The sequence below is a fragment of the Mytilus edulis genome, chromosome 14 (genome assembly GCF_963676685.1).
Source record: "Mytilus edulis chromosome 14, xbMytEdul2.2, whole genome shotgun sequence".
Lineage (NCBI taxonomy): Eukaryota > Metazoa > Mollusca > Bivalvia > Mytilida > Mytilidae > Mytilus > Mytilus edulis.
This window is the reverse complement of record NC_092357.1, coordinates 12,699,822-12,718,944: the sequence shown is the minus strand read 5'-3', so window position 1 is coordinate 12,718,944 and position 19,123 is coordinate 12,699,822. Positions and strand designations below refer to the sequence as shown.

General features: G+C 31.0%; 2 protein-coding genes across 6 annotated transcripts in view; one reads left to right on the top strand and one right to left on the bottom strand.

Moving 5' to 3' along the window:
* LOC139503985 (putative amine oxidase [copper-containing]) overlaps positions 1–13,317 on the bottom strand; it is a 49,502-nt gene extending 36,185 nt beyond the window's left edge. Inside the window, exon 1 of the mRNA XM_071294034.1 lies at positions 13,170–13,317. Coding sequence (XP_071150135.1) covers positions 13,170–13,317 — 148 coding nt within the window. The remainder of the gene's footprint in view (positions 1–13,169) is intronic.
* Positions 1–19,123, top strand: part of LOC139503873 (uro-adherence factor A-like) — a 126,471-nt gene that overhangs the window by 8,430 nt on the left and 98,918 nt on the right. For 4 of the 5 annotated variants that reach the window (XM_071293838.1, XM_071293833.1, XM_071293834.1 and 1 more), the window contains 2 exons: positions 652–790; positions 12,076–12,218. The gene's annotated coding sequence lies outside the window, so the exon portion shown is untranslated. Of the gene's footprint in view, positions 1–651; positions 791–12,075; positions 12,219–19,123 lie in introns of those variants that run through there. The other variant, XM_071293835.1, reaches the window with a different exon arrangement.

The following is a 19,123-nucleotide window of genomic DNA, read 5'->3' as shown; positions in this document are numbered from 1 at the left end:
CCATAGGTAGATGTATTTGTTTAATTTACACTGGCTAGCCGCTAAAAGCAAATATAGAGGAGGGTTGAGACATGATTCCCCCCTCCCCCTCTTTATCAACTGTTGTGCCAACCCCTTCGTGTAATGTTAACTTTAATTTTAAAAGTCAAATTTTTTTATGGAATCTTTATAAAAATAGTATTCTGTGGATTTGTAGGTATATTTATATATTGTATTGTAATACTAAACTAGTATTTTGCACAGCTTGAAGGAACTTCAGAAGCTTATCAATGAATGAATGGAATTACATAAAATATATTGATTATCATTATTCATATAAACATTTAATTGTTATTATAGATTTTTATCATTGTTTATTAAATTTCAGTTGAAACCCTTTGGCTATTTTAATTTAATCTCATAACATGAGATATATATGTTATACATCTATAAATTAATATATAGTGTTATAAGCTGCAAACTGTTTATCCCCTACAGGTACAGTCCCTTTAAATTGTGTCCTTACATAGAGGTGTTGTGGTTGGCTTTCCATACTTTTTCACACTTCAATGACCAGAGCTATTTGAAAGGTAAAACAAAATCATTCACCTGTGACATAAGATTAACTAATCTGATTCTTTTAATTTGTTTGTGCTTTCTCTACCTGAACAGGTGAAAATCTGGTTGATTAAATGAAGAGGGGTCAAGGGAATAGACATGACTTTTTGGAGTTTTATAAAAAGTGAAATGTGCTGAGCATTGATGTTAACTAGAATGGATATATAAAGTTTTACAGAAGATTATATATAAGGTAAGTTTTGGAAGTTTAATAAGATATTTTACAATTTATTATGTATATATATATGCTTAAAATGCAAAAAAAATCAATTTAGTTTTTATTTGAAAAGTTTCGAAAGTTATTGAAGAAATTTTGCATACAACAGTGTACAAGTAACGCTATCACAAGATTATTAGTCTTATAAGCAATGAGACAGCTTTGCTTATGTAGCAAAATATTTGGTCCAATATAAGTACAAATGTACTAAGTTTGTCTGTTTCTCTGCAAACAGCAATTCTTCCTAACCATGCATTAACTATTTCCCACTGGACATAAAGCTATAACCTCTTGCCTGACAGTGTGTATCTTTTTAAATATTGTTTCCTTCTGCAATCACGCCAATTGATATTTTGTTTTTAAATTTTCTACATTATTTTGTAAATATTCTATTAGGAAATTCATGTAAAGAACCTGACTTTAAGAAATTTCCACTTATCAACTCTTTGACTTTCTCAGACTGTTCAGCTAGTACATTATAAGTAACCAAAAATTACTGCTGCATTACAAAATAAAAAGTGTTTGTACTTATGTACATCTAGTTAAGACAAATTGACCTAATCTTCATCTTAGAAATAGGAAAAATGAAGCATGAATGCAAAAAGTGGAAAATTTGATCTATTTTGAATTTACAAAATGAACATATTTTGTCATTGCAGTTATTTTTGTGTCCAATTATAGATTGAGCTATATTTGTCATCTAATTACATGAGGGAGTTACTATAGAAGTTTGTCATGAAGTTTGTTATCTTGTATCCTGTTTAATACAAGATGACCTCAAATTGACAGGCTTATTATTATAATAATGGTCATTATGGTCAATTATCACATGTATGAAGTTGACATGAATATAAAGCTTACCAATGTAGACTTTTATATTCAATCAGTGCATGAGTCCTGACAGTTGATTTCTGCTTTCACATCTTGAACATGTATGAAATACTTGCCACTGGACACTGGATGTTAAGAAACAACAATCAATCCTTACTTACCACAATTTAAAAAATGATAAATAATGTAACAGCTTTGAATACACTTTTTTTTTTATAATTCTATCTAGTTTCTTGCAATTATCATGAATATGCTTGAAATATTTGCCACTGGATGTTAGGCCCATAAAAAAACCTGTTATCTTTACCTGTATTTATTGTAGTTTAGATGGATGTATTTAAATTATTTGCTTGATATTGAATTTATTACTGTTTTATTAAAACATACTGTTTTATTAAAACAGTTTGCTTCCAGCAATTTCACCTAGGATTAAGGTTTAGGAATTGGGGGCCCAAAGGGCCCAAAAATAGCATTTATCTAGTGTCAGAACAATAAGTTGTGTATAAGTATTTCAATTGTTCTGAAATTGTAACCCTAAATTCACCTGAGCAATATTTGTTTTAATAAAATTAAGCATCTCTTTAAAACATTCAAATAGAACTGATCTGTTGCCAGAAGATAAATAGAAGCCTTTTAATGTTTAGGGGAAAACCATAACAAAAATGATTTGTAGAGAACATATATTTATATTAGATATATATACATACAACATGTACAGGGAATTTCTTTAAATATTGTTATTACAGCAAGTTGCATAACCACCAAAAACCAATTGTCCAAGAAAAAAACACACATACAAACAATAAACATTGATAACTTGATGCAAACTTGGTACAGTGTAATACAGACAGAGCACATAATATGGGGACGAAGTCCCCAATAACAGTAGAAAAATCAATAAAAAAATCAACAAAAAAAATCGGGGAAATTCAAAATTTTTATTGTACTAATGAATTCAAAATTGTTCAATTTTTTTGATGTCATGTTTTGAATTTCGCATTTGCGCAGAAATCTATAATGTACTTCCTTTTTCCGGTCTCGTTTGTATAAATCTTTGAGTAAAATATATATTTATCAGTCTAGTATAAAATAGGAAGGAACGCAATGCCAATTTCATTTTTAATAATTCCTTGATATGAAAAAACGTTACCTGATGATAGCGTTTCTTTGTTTACATTGCATATGACGTCATAACTTAAATAACGTCACAACTAAAATCCCTAACAACAGAACCAAAAATCAGATTTACGTTTCTTTTTTTTAACGAATATTTAAGTTACAAAAAAATAATTCATACTGACTTCGTCCCCATTTACAGGTAATGCCTGCCTCATATTATGAGATTGCCACATATTTACTGAACTAAAAACACTAAAAAAGTGTGAATCTTTAGATTGTACAGTTAGTATCATAACATTTTACTGGAGAAATACTTCCCTTTGCATGATGAACTGGCATATATACTGTTCGTCCATTTATTTTTGTTGGATACCAACTTTTATGGGTTCACAGGTTAATGTGAACCATAAATAAGAATGAGAGTCAAATTTTCTAAAGGCTTGTAATGTACGAAAGTATGCAATTTCAGGACCTTTTATACCTGACTAATGTTAATTCAGAAATTATTGTGATGTTTTTATTATTGCGAAAAATGCGACAGGATTATAAGCAAAATAATTTAAACTCATTTTGAAATTTTTTATATAAATTAAACAGCATTTTTCTCAATATTGCAAAAATTAAAATTGTATTTAAGTCCAAAAAGGCAAAATCACAATAATATATGCATGCAATAATTTCTGAATTTACAGTACTTGGTAAGGGTTTTACTCGTTGTTGAAGGTCATATGGTTACCTGTAGAGGTGTAATTGTTAATGTATGTGTCATTTAGTCAATTTGTAGACATTTTGAAACCACAAAATATAATAAAAAATGGTACCTCTAAAATTGATGAATCCACATTATCTTGCTAGTATTACTGTATGTGCGGCTCCCTTAACGGTTGTATATAAAATATTTGTAATAACATTTCCATAGTTTCTAGTTAGCACACCTTGTCCACAGTGCCAAGTGATCTTTTCTCAACACTTTGTCACTTCTTGTCCTTTGCAAAAATCTTCTAAAAAAAAATCAGCTAGTCAAAAATAGTCATCTGACTCCTTACTAAAGTAATTGCTCTTTAAAGATGATTTTTACCAACCTTTTGTGTGTTTTTGCTTAAAAATGTAGGGGAAAATCTTCAGTAAAGGGCAATAACTCTAACAAGGAGTCATGTTAAGATTTTAGCCAAGTTGACTTATACATGTATATATGTAGTCTTCACTTATGTTGATAATTTTTGCTCTGACATTTTCTATTATCTATCAAAGTTTTTACACTTTTTTAATGATTTTTCTTTTTAGCCATTGTGTTGCCTGTTTAATTGGATTTTATGTTTTCTGATTGCCAACTTGGTATACTTTCCCTCTTTTTATTGGAATTTTCAAAGTTAATTTTGACCACTCAGAATTTAATGCTTTTATAAGTATTTAGTAGGACCCTTACCAAAATATTTTTACAAACTGTTTACAGAGTTCTACTCAGAATAGGTAATACGATTACCCGTTCCACAATAAACTGACCATTTTAGTAGGTACCTACCTAGAAGTATTTATACAAACTGTTTACATAGGTTCATTCAGAATAGGTCCTTCAATTACCCAATCTACAATAAACTGGCCGTTTTTGTTTATTTTAAAGTTTTATTATTATAACAAAATGACATTCTTTTGTTAAAGATGATAAATAATTTTATTTATTTGTGTTGGTTCAGGAACAATGGTCTTTAGAAATACACTGAGTTTGGATTACATGTACTACAAGATCCACCAATAAAGAATCCTACAGACAAATTCATTGCAATAAAGACAGCTATAAATTTTCTTTTTTCTGTCAAACCATCAAAGACTGGAACAAACTATCATCTGAAATTACCAAAAACAGTACTACAGAAAACTTCAAGGATGCACTCACACACAACATGCTCCTTGATATTTACCCTCATCTGAAATAAACAGATACTCCTGTTTTTATCTTATACCAAAAAATAAAAATAAAAAATGTATGTATGTAATATTTAAAAACTAAATAAAAATTGTATAAATTAAAAACAAAGAAAAATTGTAAAAATTGAAAATACGAAAATATATGACCAAAAACAACTTTGAACAAGAAATATTTTGTTAATTTATATTTTGACAAAAATTATCCACATAAATTTATTAAAAAACATTTACCAGGCATGTGCCGGAAAGTAAACATCAGTACGTTGATGGTTTTCTGTAACAAAAGAAGGAAGGAGAGTAGTAAAGGATTACATGTATTTAGTATTAGATGTAGACATTTTTACAGTTGAAATAACTATTCTGATATAAAGTTTAGTAATATACATGTAATAGAGTTATGTATTGAGTGTTATTATGCTAAACAAAGGCTAAGAACACAGGGGCAATACACAGACAAGTTTTTGGCTTTAAAGGTCTAAAGGAATAGTTTTCTCATTGAAAATCAAATTACCAAATCTCTTTACTTTTATACATCTTGCTGAACATTTTTTATAAATGCATTTTTTCCTACCCTGTGCTAGAAGGGCCTATTATGTTTTACAGTCTGTCCATTAATCTGCCCTGTTTTAGGTTTAAGCTTTTGATTTAGGTAGTTTATCATGGAATTATAGTAGTCATATTAATTACTTATTCATTATGATTAAAAGATTTTCAAATATATACAATAAATACAGAATAAGACAAATGTAAGAGTTTATTTACATTTGAAAGGAGATGTTGATAACCAAAAAGACAACAATATCACTAGCAAAACACTTAAATTTGTTATGATTTTTTATGCAATATTTTCTGAAACTTTATGCTAAACTTAGTTGGTATACATGTATTTTAGTTCTATTACCAAATTTTGAATTCACCAACCGTTCAAATTTTCTCAAATATTAAAAAAAATACAAAATTGCAAAGTTTCGAAAATTTGTATTTGTTTCTTGTTTTTTTCTTGGCCTGAAGCATACATTCATTCCTCGACACCAATGAAGTGTGACCCTGAATACAAACGATTATCCTACTTATCCCTTGGTAGATTGAAATCAAAATATTTAATGTTTAGAAAGGTATTTTAAATCTATTTACAGCTATTCAAACTTTTCAACTTGGCGTGCTTGATTAATTTATAGCAATACACATTTAATAATTGGAGGTATTAATTGTCAATTTTTACTGGACATCTTAGAAAATGACTTTAAACGATAAGGCAGTACAAACAGTATTATTCGTACTACTACTAGACAATTTTATTAATGTCAGGATTAAATTTCTTGTGAGCACTTAAGCCTTTTAGGTGGTATCTTGTTAGTAATTTATAAGAAAAAATCAAGAATAGGATTAAGATTTTTTTTATAAATGCCAATATAACTGTCATTTGCTATTGTTTAAACAAAGATATATGAGGTATTTATCCATGTCTCAAATTCAGCACATTCTCAGAAAAAAACAAAAAAAAACACAAAATTGCTTCTCTACATCTCAAAGTCACAGTTAGACCTTCAACATAGAGAAAAAAACTCTCACCACATTGCAAGTCTAAGACGTTCCCTAGCACCAGCTTTTGGATAAACTTTATGTAAGACGACATCTACCCAATCCTAATTAATTCCTACTTTTTACAAGTGTTTTATGTCTTGTATACTATACATGTAGTTGAAAGGCATTATGTTTTCCAGCTTATGGGGCCTCATGTTTAGCACCATGTGCGGCCTTCCAGTCATCTATTTAAGTCTCTTCGTCCAACTGTCCAGTATCAAGTTAAAGTAGTGGTTAAGAATAGTTTGTGGTCAAATTAACTTGAAAATTTGAACACATATTTGTTATGAGGTTGACATTAATTACGTACCAAACTAGAGTTTTGACCAAGATTTCACAAATTATGGAAATAAAATAGTGTGAGTTGGGCATGGTGTCATATGGGAGCATATATTCTTGTTAAATCTTTGCAGGTTCCTCCAAACAGGATAAAACATGTTAGATCCCAAATTTAGGCCTTTTTAGGTCTAACAAGATGACGGACAAATTAATTAAGTTCATTTTTGTGGTAATATAATAGATTCTTTTGGGTGATTGCCAGATTTAATATATTTCATGGAATAATTAGCTTAAAATAGTTATATGACCACTCTGAACTTTTGGAGGGTTATACTGGATTTCATCCATGTTTCCAACCATCTGTTCCATGATATTTTTCTAGTGCTTTTCTCAGAAACTACATATCTCCTTAGCTTCGATCCTGACATTTGTTTTCTGGTGTGTGCGTCCATTTGTTCATCTGTTCGTCCATCTGTCCGGCTTTAGGTTTTAAGTTTTTGGTCAAGGTAGTTTTTGATGAAGTTGAACTCCAATCAACTTGAAACTTAATACATATGTTCCCTATGATATGATCTTTCTAATTTTAACGCCAAATTTGAGTTTTTACTCCATTTGCAGTGCACAGTCCACTGAACATAGAAAATGATAGTGTGGATGGGGCATCCATGTACTTAAAGGACACATTCTTGTTTATAACTGTGTGATACATTTTCAAATTCTCTTCTCAAAATATTGCTGTGTAACAAATACTTAAAACTCTGACACAAAATGATTGTATTTGAAATTTTTGTCACATTTTTTCTAGGGAACTACAACTCTGATGTTTGGAATTAAGCTTCATGTGAGCATTATGTTCTACTGTGTGCTACTCTTCATTTGCCCACCAACTTCTTGTTAACGGAATATAGTGATATCAGGGTTGTCATGTGAGAGAGCAATATTTTTTTTTGTAGATAACAAATTAAGTTTTTGCACTTAAGCATTGCCTGGAATTGGTCAGAATATTGGATTTGGAATTTTATCTTACAAAACTTGCAGAAATTCCCCGGTTTCGACAGTTTATCAAATATTGACAGTGTTAAGCTAATGCATGATGACAATGGTTATGGAAGCATATTTAGTGTTAATCAATGGATAAACTTTGAAACAAATCCTGGTGGATATTTGCCTTTCTGTCTGAAGATATTCTTATTAGATGACAGACAACCATGGTATAATCATGAATAAAGTGAAATGTGCACCATTTACTTTGATATCTTTACTTATATTAGTAACTGACAAAATTTGAAAATATTAGCTATGATTATTAAACTTTTTCTATTATAATCTACCTTCTAGCACAGACAAAACAAATCTTAAGCTTTCAGTAGTTCTGTTCATTGATTGGGGTTTCATCCTTATTTTCTGTTCAATATTTTCTTCTCCGTTTATATAAACTAGTAGTTTTGTTGTTAAAGGAATAAGGGTCAGAGTGGAAATGTTGCCCATTCCTAAATTTTCTTCAACAGCTATTACCATGGTGTTTTTTTTAACAAGTCTTTATTGTAATTACATTAATTGCTTGAAAACTTCCTTTTTTCCCCCATAGTAACTGAAAAAAATTGTTTTGAAAATATAAGCCACAATTATTAAATTTTTTCTATTATAATCTACCTTCTAGCACAGTCAAAACAAAATGAATCTTAGTGGGTGATACCAAAGCTTTTAGAAATTCTGTTCATTGATTGGGGTTAATGGAACAAGTATCAGTGTTGGAATGTTGGCTCGGACCTCTAAATTTTCTTTGACAACTATTACCATGGTGTCTTTTTTAACAAGTCTTTGTCAAATAGTTATGTTAATTGCTTGAAAACTTGGTGGTTTTTGTTCCATATTTAATTATTAATATACTGTATTACATGAACCAATTAATTTCATGATTTTTGTGAATTGAAAAAATAACAGGAATATAAATAGTTGTGAATTTGTTAATCTTTGATCTCCCCTTATTGAAAAACATAAAATTCTGCAAAGTTAAAGCTAGAACGGGCTCAGCACAAAAGTATATGCAAAAAAAAAGGTTGGTTAACAGTAATTAGAAATCAATAAACTGTCAGAAAGATCTAAATAACAAGTAATTTTGTAAAATGCAAATACAATTATAAGAAAAAAATATGTATTAAGTATCCCATGGGGATGAAAAATGAGAAATTGATTAGATTTAGACCAAATTGGACCCAGCTTTGATGAAAGTAATACAATTTTTACATTGACGTGTAACAGTGTTTGTATCTCTATGTGTCAAATTTGCCCAAGGTCAAATAATGTCAAGATAAATCCATTTTGATACTGTTTTAAAATTAAATTGCTATGAAATGTTAACTTGCCCTTAGAAAATATTGGTTACGCAAATTTAATTTGAAATAAGGTCAATATTAGTTTATGTACAGAACATATGGAGTATGTATGACCTTGTATCATGTGTATTGCTTATTATGGTAATTGATTCCCCTTTTAATAGGTAAGAATTTATATTTGCATTTAAAATGAAGATAAATTTCTGATTTTTTTTAAAGTTTGCATGTACGGTAATACTAGTTTACAAACATAGATTTTACCACTGAAATATTATATTTTTGTCTACACCTGTGACAGTCATATTGTCATATTTTTTTTAACCAATTTCCAGATGTTTAGAATTTCACAATTGCCTTGAAAATGTTTGATACATGTACTAGTTGTAAAATAGATTTTCTGTATGATGGGGACTCAAGGTCTTGAATTCAGTTGACTAAAATTTTGGTTTGGTCACAGCATATTTTACAAGGTTTCTTATAACATGTGGTAAATTGATTGCCAATGAGACAACTCTCCACAAGAGACCAAAATGACACAGAAATTAACAACTTTAGGTCACTGTACAGCCTTCAACAATTACCAGAGCCCATTCCGCATAGTCAGCTATAAAAGGCCCCGAATTGACAATGTAAAACAATTCAAAACGAGAAAACTAACGGCATTATAACAGGAGCTATCTCAAAATGCTTATTAAGTCTAGTTGATTGTCTTCCAATAAGCATATTCATAGAATCTGTCTGAGTGAATGTCTGATACACCTATAAGTGAATTGATTTGATATGTCTGGAATGATTTACAGCTAATGTGTTCATCTTTGGACATCTTATTGGTGTTTTATTTTAAAGAAAATTATGTTTTTGCATGCAAGCCTTATAAATGCCATCACAATGGTAATTTCAGACAATATCTCAATTACTGTGAGTCAATACTAAAAGCAAGAACAAATAAATGTCGTATTAAAAGTGATGTAAAAAAGGCTTAGAACATCTGAAGACAGGAATCCCAAATTACTTTGAAACTGGGGATCCGAAAAGCATTTATTTTTATTTAAGTTGTTAAAATTTCGTAGAAAATACATATAGTTAGCTGTCATTTCCAAATTTTGGTAGCATGTTTTAAAATTCATCATTTTAGCATTTCCTCAAAAAATGACTAGTTTAAAACAATTCAAACAGGAAAACCAACATTCTAATCTATATAAAAAATGAGAAATGATAACACTTATAAACGACGTCAACTTAAACAACCACTGAACATCAGGTTCCTGACTTAGGACAGATAAAAACCAATGCAGTGGGTTAATACTTTTTAACACTCTCTTATCTTCACCCTAACCTGAAACACCATTGCATGTCTTATAGATTCCATTGATAAACTTGATGAATGACCTGGAAAACCCCTTGAATATTTTGTTACAAAAAGAGTTGAGTCTGGTGTAAAGTTATTATCATTAGGGAAATTTGGCACATTTCCTGATCCTGGTGTATCTTTTTAACTTAAGTATTTTTCATCAAAAAAAGGTAGCAATAAATGTCGAAAAATCAAACAAAGATAAAGATTGTAAACGATAGAAATCCCCCCTTTTTTCCCTATTTAAATTGTTATAATAGGAAGTAACCTTTTCAGGAACTATCTCTGATTTAGGGGTTAGTGTTTGAGAAATAAAATATACTGTAAATCATTAACACAGATGTGTTATAGCAATATATATTGAGAAATCATGAGGGAGAATAATTCACAATTGTTGTGGAATAAAGGATCGTTGAACTGTTGTATTTACATTTGATTGATTGTTGGTCGTTTAAATCAGCCGACTACCACAAATCTTGTGTACAATAATTGAATCAAACTACGTTATGTTACATAGGGATTATAATGACGGAAGACTTTGTTACCTTTGAAGTGGAATTAAAAAAAGGTGACAAATTGTTGCTGTTCAGGGCAAGAATGTAGATGTTAGTGCTACAAGTTTAACTAAGAGTTGCTGTCCTTTCTTTAATATATATGCAATGTTGATAGAAAAGTACAAAGTGTTATGTTTCAAAGTCATTCATCATAGTTTCAAATCAAGAAAAAAGATACAATTTTCTTTCAATGAGAATTGATGTTGAATAAAGAGTTCTTGCCCTTTGTTACCCAAATTTTCTTTCAATAAGTTTTGATGTTGAATAAAGAGTTATTGGCTTTTGTTATGCAATGTTGATTCAAAAGTACAAAGCATAGTGTTTGAAAGTCATTCATCATGGTTTCAATTTAAGAAAAAAATTACATTTTCTATTTAATGTTGAAGAAAGAGTTATTGCCCTTTGTTGAGGAATTTACTGTTTCTATTCAATGTTGAAGAAAGTGTTATTGCCCTTTATTGAGGAATTTACAGTTTCTATTTAATGTTGAAGAAAGAGTCATTGCCCTTTGTTGAGGAATTTACTGTTTCTATTCAATGTTGAAGAAAGTGTTATGGCCCTTTATTGAGGAATTTACAGTTTCTATTTAATGTTGAAGAAAGAGTTATTGCCCTTTGTTGAGGAATTTACTGTTTCTATTTAATGTTGAAGAAAGAGTTATTGCCCTTTGTTGAGGAATTTACTGTTTCTATTCAATGTTGAAGAAAGAGTTATTGCCCTTTGTTGAGGAATTTACTGTTTCTATTCAATGTTGAAGAAAGAGTTATTGCCCTTTGTTGAGGAATTTACTGTTTCTATTCAATGTTGAAGAAAGAGTTATTGCCCTTTATTGAGGAATTTACAGTTTCTATTCAATGTTGAAGAAAGAGTTATTGCCCTTTGTTGAGGAATTTACTGTTTCTATTCAATGTTGAAGAAAGAGTTATTGCCCTTTGTTGAGGAATTTACTGTTTCTATTCAATGTTGAAGAAAGAGTTATTGCCCTTTGTTATGCAACATTGATATAAAAGTACAAGGCATTGTGTTTTAAAGTCATTCATCAAAGTTTCAAATCTAGAAAAAATATTACAGTTTCTATTTAATGTTGAAGGAAGAGTTATTGCCCTTTATTAAGGAATTTCACACCTTTCACTTAACAAATGACCAAACATTACATGGTCATTCATCACTAAAAAGACAAATCCAAATCTGACAAAGAAAACCAAAGAAATACCAGGTTAATCTTATTATTGAACTTTTATAATGTGATTTATTGATTTAATGTTTCTTCTATTTCTTAAGATGTCATGGACAAGAAATGATGATATAAACCTCCTACGAAAAGAAACATAAAAGACTGCAACAGATTGGACTGCTATAACAACGAAAGTTATTACTCAGTGTTAAAGATGGAGAAATTTTTACTAGGATTTTAGCTGCTTGAGGTAAATGAATTTTATGACAGTTTACGATATTTATTGTTGATATTATGACAGTTGTATGTTATTTGTAACAGTTGTGACGGGACTCTGTGCGAGGGTGTTTGATTAAAGTTGCATCTGTTGCAGTTGGTTGTCAGATATATAAGATAACAACCCAATATAGTGGTTCAATTATACATTGCAACTTGGTGTTTAGTAAAATATTGATTCTAATTTGAAACATTAACTTTACCATACATTTATGAAGATTATTTGTATTTTAATATTTTAACATTTTAATTTTTTTGGACAAGTTTTGTCACTTGTATGTAAATAATGTCAGTCTATATGTTTGTTTGTTAGTCCTACTAATATTTCTGTTTCTGTCTGTTAGTCCTACCATGGAAGTATTATATTGACAGGAACTCCAACAAACCGACTTCAAACGTTTATAATGCGATGCCGCAAAATCTTTAAGTATCTGTTAATTAATTTGACATCTTTCAATTAGTTGTATCGATGCATGGGTTCAACGACGTTTTCGGGATACTCGTAATTACGGAATTTACCGAAGTAACCGGATGTATACATAAATGTCAAGGATATGACATTTAACGACCATGCCAATATTTGGCAGTTGACAATTTATAGTTTTTAGGTTTTCTATGTTAATAAACTATCAACATTTACAAATATTTCACTAATCAATATGGACATGCACGATTTTGATGATGAAGAATTTGAAAAAATTATCGGAGAAGAAATTGAAGAGTTTTATTGCTTTTGTAAATCTGAAACATGTTCAATAGAAAAGATGATTCCGTGTAAAGGACCCGACTGCAAAACAAAATTTTTCCACCCAAAATGTGTCGGATTAAGAGTCAAACTTGACATTGATATTAATTGGCTTTAAATTTACTTTCCGATTATTAAAGTTCTTTCTCCAGCGCCTTAATTTCATTCTGCATGACTCACAAATATACTGTGGATGACTAGTTGTGTCTTGTTCTATATCAACTTTTAAGGCAAGTTTTATATCCCTTGAAAATCTTGATTTATCGTATGGCAAATGATTCTTAGTGTGTGGAATAGTAGAACAACATAAACGGCAAAGTTCCGCCATATCAGTTAAATGAAAAAAAAGTAATGCTATTCTTCATTTGATTCAGTTGTAGTAAAAAATTAACCATCCCCCTTTTGCGCTACCAATGTGAAACAAAATCATTACTGACAACTAACTAATTAATTTCAAACAGATGCCATATGATCCCCCCCCCCCCCCTAAAAAAAAAACAACTGAAAAAATAACATAATCGTTTGCATGGACATCATTTTCAATCGCAAATATCTATTTATTCTTTATATTCGCTTATTTGTTTCTCTGTTATTTGTTTTGTGCATAATCAGGCCAATAGAATTTTTTTCATATATGAAATGGATTTGCTAAAATATGTTTAAGGCTGTAAGGTGTCCTATAGTTGAAACTTCTGTTTCATTTGATCTCTGGTGGAGAGTAGTCTTATTGGCAATCATATCTTCTTATTTTTATATTGAATTATAATAAATGTCTTGTGTAAGGAAACAAATAGTTGTAATCTGCATGTATAATTGAGGTTTACTGCTAACAAATCACTTGTTGGATTGTTTACTGAAAGTCCCGTGTCAAATGTTTCATTCATTTCAACAAAAAGAAAATTTTATAAATTTCCCAAAACAAATCCGTCAGACGCCAGAGCAATCTCGGACCAGGTTGAATTAAAAAAAAAAAAGAAGGTGTACATGTAATCTGTGTTTTAACTTGATACATACTATATGGAGAGACAATCACGGGCGTATAATTATCCACCTCTTAGTGCTTAAAACAATTTCTATAAATATGTTAAGTTACATTTTACGATCGAGAAAACTATTAATATTTGTGTTACACTCGATTAAAATTTACAATCTTTAACTTAAAATTTGAGTTATCAGGCGCCATCAGGCACACTACACGGACATCAAATTATTTTCTGCAAACACTCTACTTCAGAGTCATGTAATCTGCATAATCCGATATTTCCCGATTTCCTAGTTCTAGTGATAAAAACATATTAGACAAAACTAAAAATAATCTTACCTTAATCTTTCCAAATACAGTTATTTTTCTTTTGTCATTCTGTTAAATATGGACCGATTTTTAAGATTTTTTCAGCTGTAGTCTTTAATTATTGAATAGAAACAGGTGTCGTTATTCATGTAGCGATTCGCAATTAGCCACAGGAGTTTCCGTGTTTATTTACATTGGTAGGTAAATTAGACCCTCGATAACAGATCACGTGATAAGATCAGTTTCTGTAAACTACACACGCGAGGGCGGCATCGCAGATACCCCACAAAGGAGTAATCACATACTTGACATACTGAATCGGAACCTTTTATTTCCCTAAAGAAATCAGTGGGGTGCGAATGTGCTAATTTTTCGTTGGAGTTCCTGTCAATATAATACTTCCATGGTCCTACTAATATTTCTGTTAGTCCTACTTCTAATATGTTTCTGTCTGTTAGTCCTACTAATATTTCTGTTAGTCCTACTAATATTTCTGTTTCTGTCTGTTAGTCCTACTAATATTTCTGTTTCTGTATATAAAAGGTCACCCTCTATGGAAAACAGATAGCTGATGATAAGAGCAGTGGCATAAAAAAGATGCATAGTACACAATTAAAACAGCCAGACAGGATGAGGTTGACCTGACATGACATGTTTTCACTTACTGTGAATTCATTAATATTCGTTGGATACCAATTTTCAGGGATTTTGTGGGAACAGGAGAACCACAAATTTAAATGTTTAACGAAATACAAAATTTCAATAGGAATAAAATTGAGAATGGAAATGGGGAATGTGTCAAAGAGACAACAACCCGACCAAATAAAAAACAACAGCAGAGGGTCACCAACAGGTCTTCAATGTAGGGAGAAATTCCCACACCCGGAGGCGTCCCTCAGCTGGCCCCTAAACAAATATATACTAGTCCAGTGATAAGGAACGCCATACTAATTTCCAAATTGTACACAAGAAACTAAAATTAAAATAATACAAGACTAACAAAGGCCAGAGGCTCCTGACTTGGGACAGGCGCAAAAATGCGGCAGGGTTAAACAGGTTTGTGAGATCTCAACCCTCCCTCTATACCTCTAACCAATGTAGAAAAGTATGCATACTTTCTCAAACAATGAATTTAAATATCCACAAATATGCAAGTTTTCCACAATCCACGAAAATTGGTACCCACGAAAATAAATGAATCCACAGTCATATTTATGACCTTTACTGTAGTTTGACTGTACTGATGACATATGACCTCATACAATTAGATTCCCCATTTCCAGAAGGTATTGAGATCCTTTTAGTGCTTTCTTTTGGTTTATAGATATTTCACATTGTTAAGATAGCAATCACCAATAGCAAGACTAGATTTGTTTAAGATGAATGGATGAACGGTTGACAATGTTTTCTCGTGGTAACAATCTGCTTTATCACCCTCTCAGCTATGTGTTACTTATATAGTATATCTCTTATTTTACTTTTGCTTAAAATTACGCCTTTTTTATCCCCCAAAATAGCAAAAATGATCAGCGAAACAAGACATATTTTGAACAGGATTGCAATTCAGGCTTTTGTTAGCCTCTTGTTTGCATATTAATTTTCTCAACTTATTTTGCTTATTCCAATCCTTTTTCCTTGTGTGTTCAAAATTTGGTAATGGTTTGTAAAAGTCTTTATATCATTTTAAAAAAACTTCTGATATTTTTGACACCTTATTCTCTGTCCAGCCAATTAACTTGATATAATCAATACTTATTAATATTTATGATATAATCCAATTAAGATTTAATTGTTAATTGTTCTCATAAGTAACTTAAAGTGTCACTTAATATACCCACCTGTCAATTAATAATAAAAAGATATATTACATGTACATGCGCGTAGCTACGTTTACGTCAAAACGCCCGGGCGTACACTTGAATTTTGAAAATAAAACAAATAATCGACATAGAAACTAGAATAAGAAAAACTGGTCAAAAGAACATCATCCTTGTGCTTCTTTTTTCAATGGATTGTAATTTTGAATAAAAAGGGACTTAATTTACTCAAATAGATCATTTAATATATTTGTTCGAATCTTTTGTAAAAGTCTGAATCTACTATGAATTCTACGTACTTTTCTTATATTTTAAGCAATTCACTGTCTGCTGTTTGTATTTTTGTCGAGCCTGTGATTTATGTCCCAAAAGCGAGACAAAGCGGCGTCAATATTAAGGTTTCGAATGTGGATAAAGTCTTTTGAATGAATCTCCGTGAAATTTTACGAAAGTTGGACAGAAACTGTTTATGATCAAAAGAGTATTCAGAGCAATAATAATAATTCAATTATATCTTTAAATTTCCCGCATTTTAAGGACAAAATGTACTTCTTTCTGCAATTAATAAGTGGTCGCAGTTTGGGCGCACATTTTGTTATTTCTCAATTACATTAACTACTTGTCGAACCTTCATCGAATTTTATGAAAATGCCGAAGAAGCTTTTTCTATGACTAATGTCTAAAGCTAAAATTTTGAAAGCATTTGTTTTCATTCATTTTCTGTTCTTTTCTAATAGACAGATAGCCGGACTCCTCTTTAAGCAAAATTTTTTACATGCTCAATTTACAAACCTTCATAGATTGTCGTGAAATATTCCAGATCAAGAAAAAAATATCAAAAGAAAATTTTAGATTTGTTTTTAAATCCCTTTAAAGGAATGATATAACATTGATTCACTTTTCGTGGGAAGAAATCCTAGGTGTTCCAGAACTTTTTTTGTGTTCATTAAAAGGTGCTTTTGTCGATTGTATGCTGACTCACGGCACTCTTTAAACTTATTTAAAAGTAATATTGGTTTGGACGTTTTCTCTTAAACCACTGACCATTAGGCTAGGTTCCAGTTTAACACGATGAATAAGTTAACATATTACAAAATTTAACCAAAACAAATAAACCATTTAGATTCAAAAGTATGTTGCTATCAATGATTTTTTACTGACAGAAATCATTATGGTACAAATGTATCTTATTCTCGATAGCTTTTGGGGGCTTCGTCCCTTTCGAACCCACTTACAGCAGGTGCTTTAACATTGAGCGGTTGGCACCCCTCATATCCCTCGCCAAGGTTCGGGCGTACACGTACACGTAAAAATGACCCAGCTACGCCACTGTAATAGACCTCAAGAATTGCATTGAATATTCTTAAACACACAGGTTAGCTTCTAAAGTACACGGACTACGCCCAATTTTAAATTTAATGCAATATAGTTAAAATATTAAGATATATGACGTGCTATATCAACTTGAAGTCTTCCACCCATCTTGAAGTCAAAAGTCTCATTCTCCATAGCTTTCGGGGGCTTCGTCCCTTTCGAACCCACTCCCAGCAGGTGCTTTAACATTGAGCGGTTGGCACCCCTCATATCCCTCACCAATGTTCGGGCGTACACGTAAAAATGACCCAGCTACGCTACTGCATGTACCTTTTTATAAAGGTAACAATGACTTTAACGAATACTGAATACCAAACCTTTTTACAAACAGCATTTTTGAGTGGATTAACTAACACTTGTGTGGATTTGTAAGTGGATAAGATTTTGAAGGTAAATGATGGTCAGATTTGTAAATTAATAAATTTTACAATAATTTAAGTAGATAAAAAAAAAATGTTTCCATCTTTTTAAAGTATTTATATTTTTTTATATGGTAAAATTCATTGAAGTTATTGTGATATAAGTTTTTGTTCAAGCGTCAAATCAAGGGAATTCATGTCTGAGGGATACGAAATCCATCTTGAGGTTTTAATTTTGTTAGTGACACCATTACTTAACATTGACATTTATTTAACTTCTGGTATATGGACCATAATTTGCTATTGGGCTCGTTTCCTATAATGATAGAAAAGTGATAAAAATGTGTATTACTGTAAGAAAAGTTGTAACTACATCTAAAGATGCCTTTATTTTTATCAACATACAAGTGTATGCTACTCTTCCTTAGAAAAAAAATTGAAATTAACAAATTTCAAAGATTATACGACAGTATTTTTGTGTCGTTTCTCGCGTTACTTTTCGCTTCCGAAGTGCATAACGCTGACTGATTTATAGATAATCGTCACCGGCAAATTCGTAACTTTTGCTTTCAAATAATAAAGAACATCGACCAATAAGAATAGTCAGAAGAAAATGCCGAAAACAATAAGTATTTCTGTAGCAGGTGTAAGAACACTAGCGTTACTTTGGTTTCCAATTTCGTAACGCAAATTTTAGATGATGTAATCTGCTTTGTTGTAATAGAATTCTTTATAGCAATATGCAAATATGAACTCTCGCAGTTCAAACAGGTAAATCAGAGATGATTTACATTCTAGTTTTGTTCTTCTTAATAATTAAGTTAGAAAATGACGTTATCGTTATGCGTTACATTTCAAACGAAACAGAAGTCCAGTTATTTCCTTATTTTTATTAAAATTGTTTTTGTCGTTAAGTTCTAATCATTTCCGGTCATACGTGAAACATGTGACTAACATGTGATCACGCCCTTACGGCCGGATGTATGAAATACTAGGTCTAAACATTGTTTTTGTTTCCAACGGGATGTTAGCAAACATAATCTGTAGACTTGTTTCGTCTGGGGCAGCCCCGATGTTCCGACACCCCGTAAGTCCGACACCCCACTAGTCCGACACCCCATTGGTCCGACACCCCATTAGTCCGACGCCCCATTGGTCCGACACACCAATAGTCCGACAATACAATTAATCCCGACCAATAGTAGTAAGCTGATACACAGAAACTTACTAATTTGTGAACCTAGTGTTGAACCAGTTTTTTTTTTAGAGCAATCAGGGACACATCGATAGTAC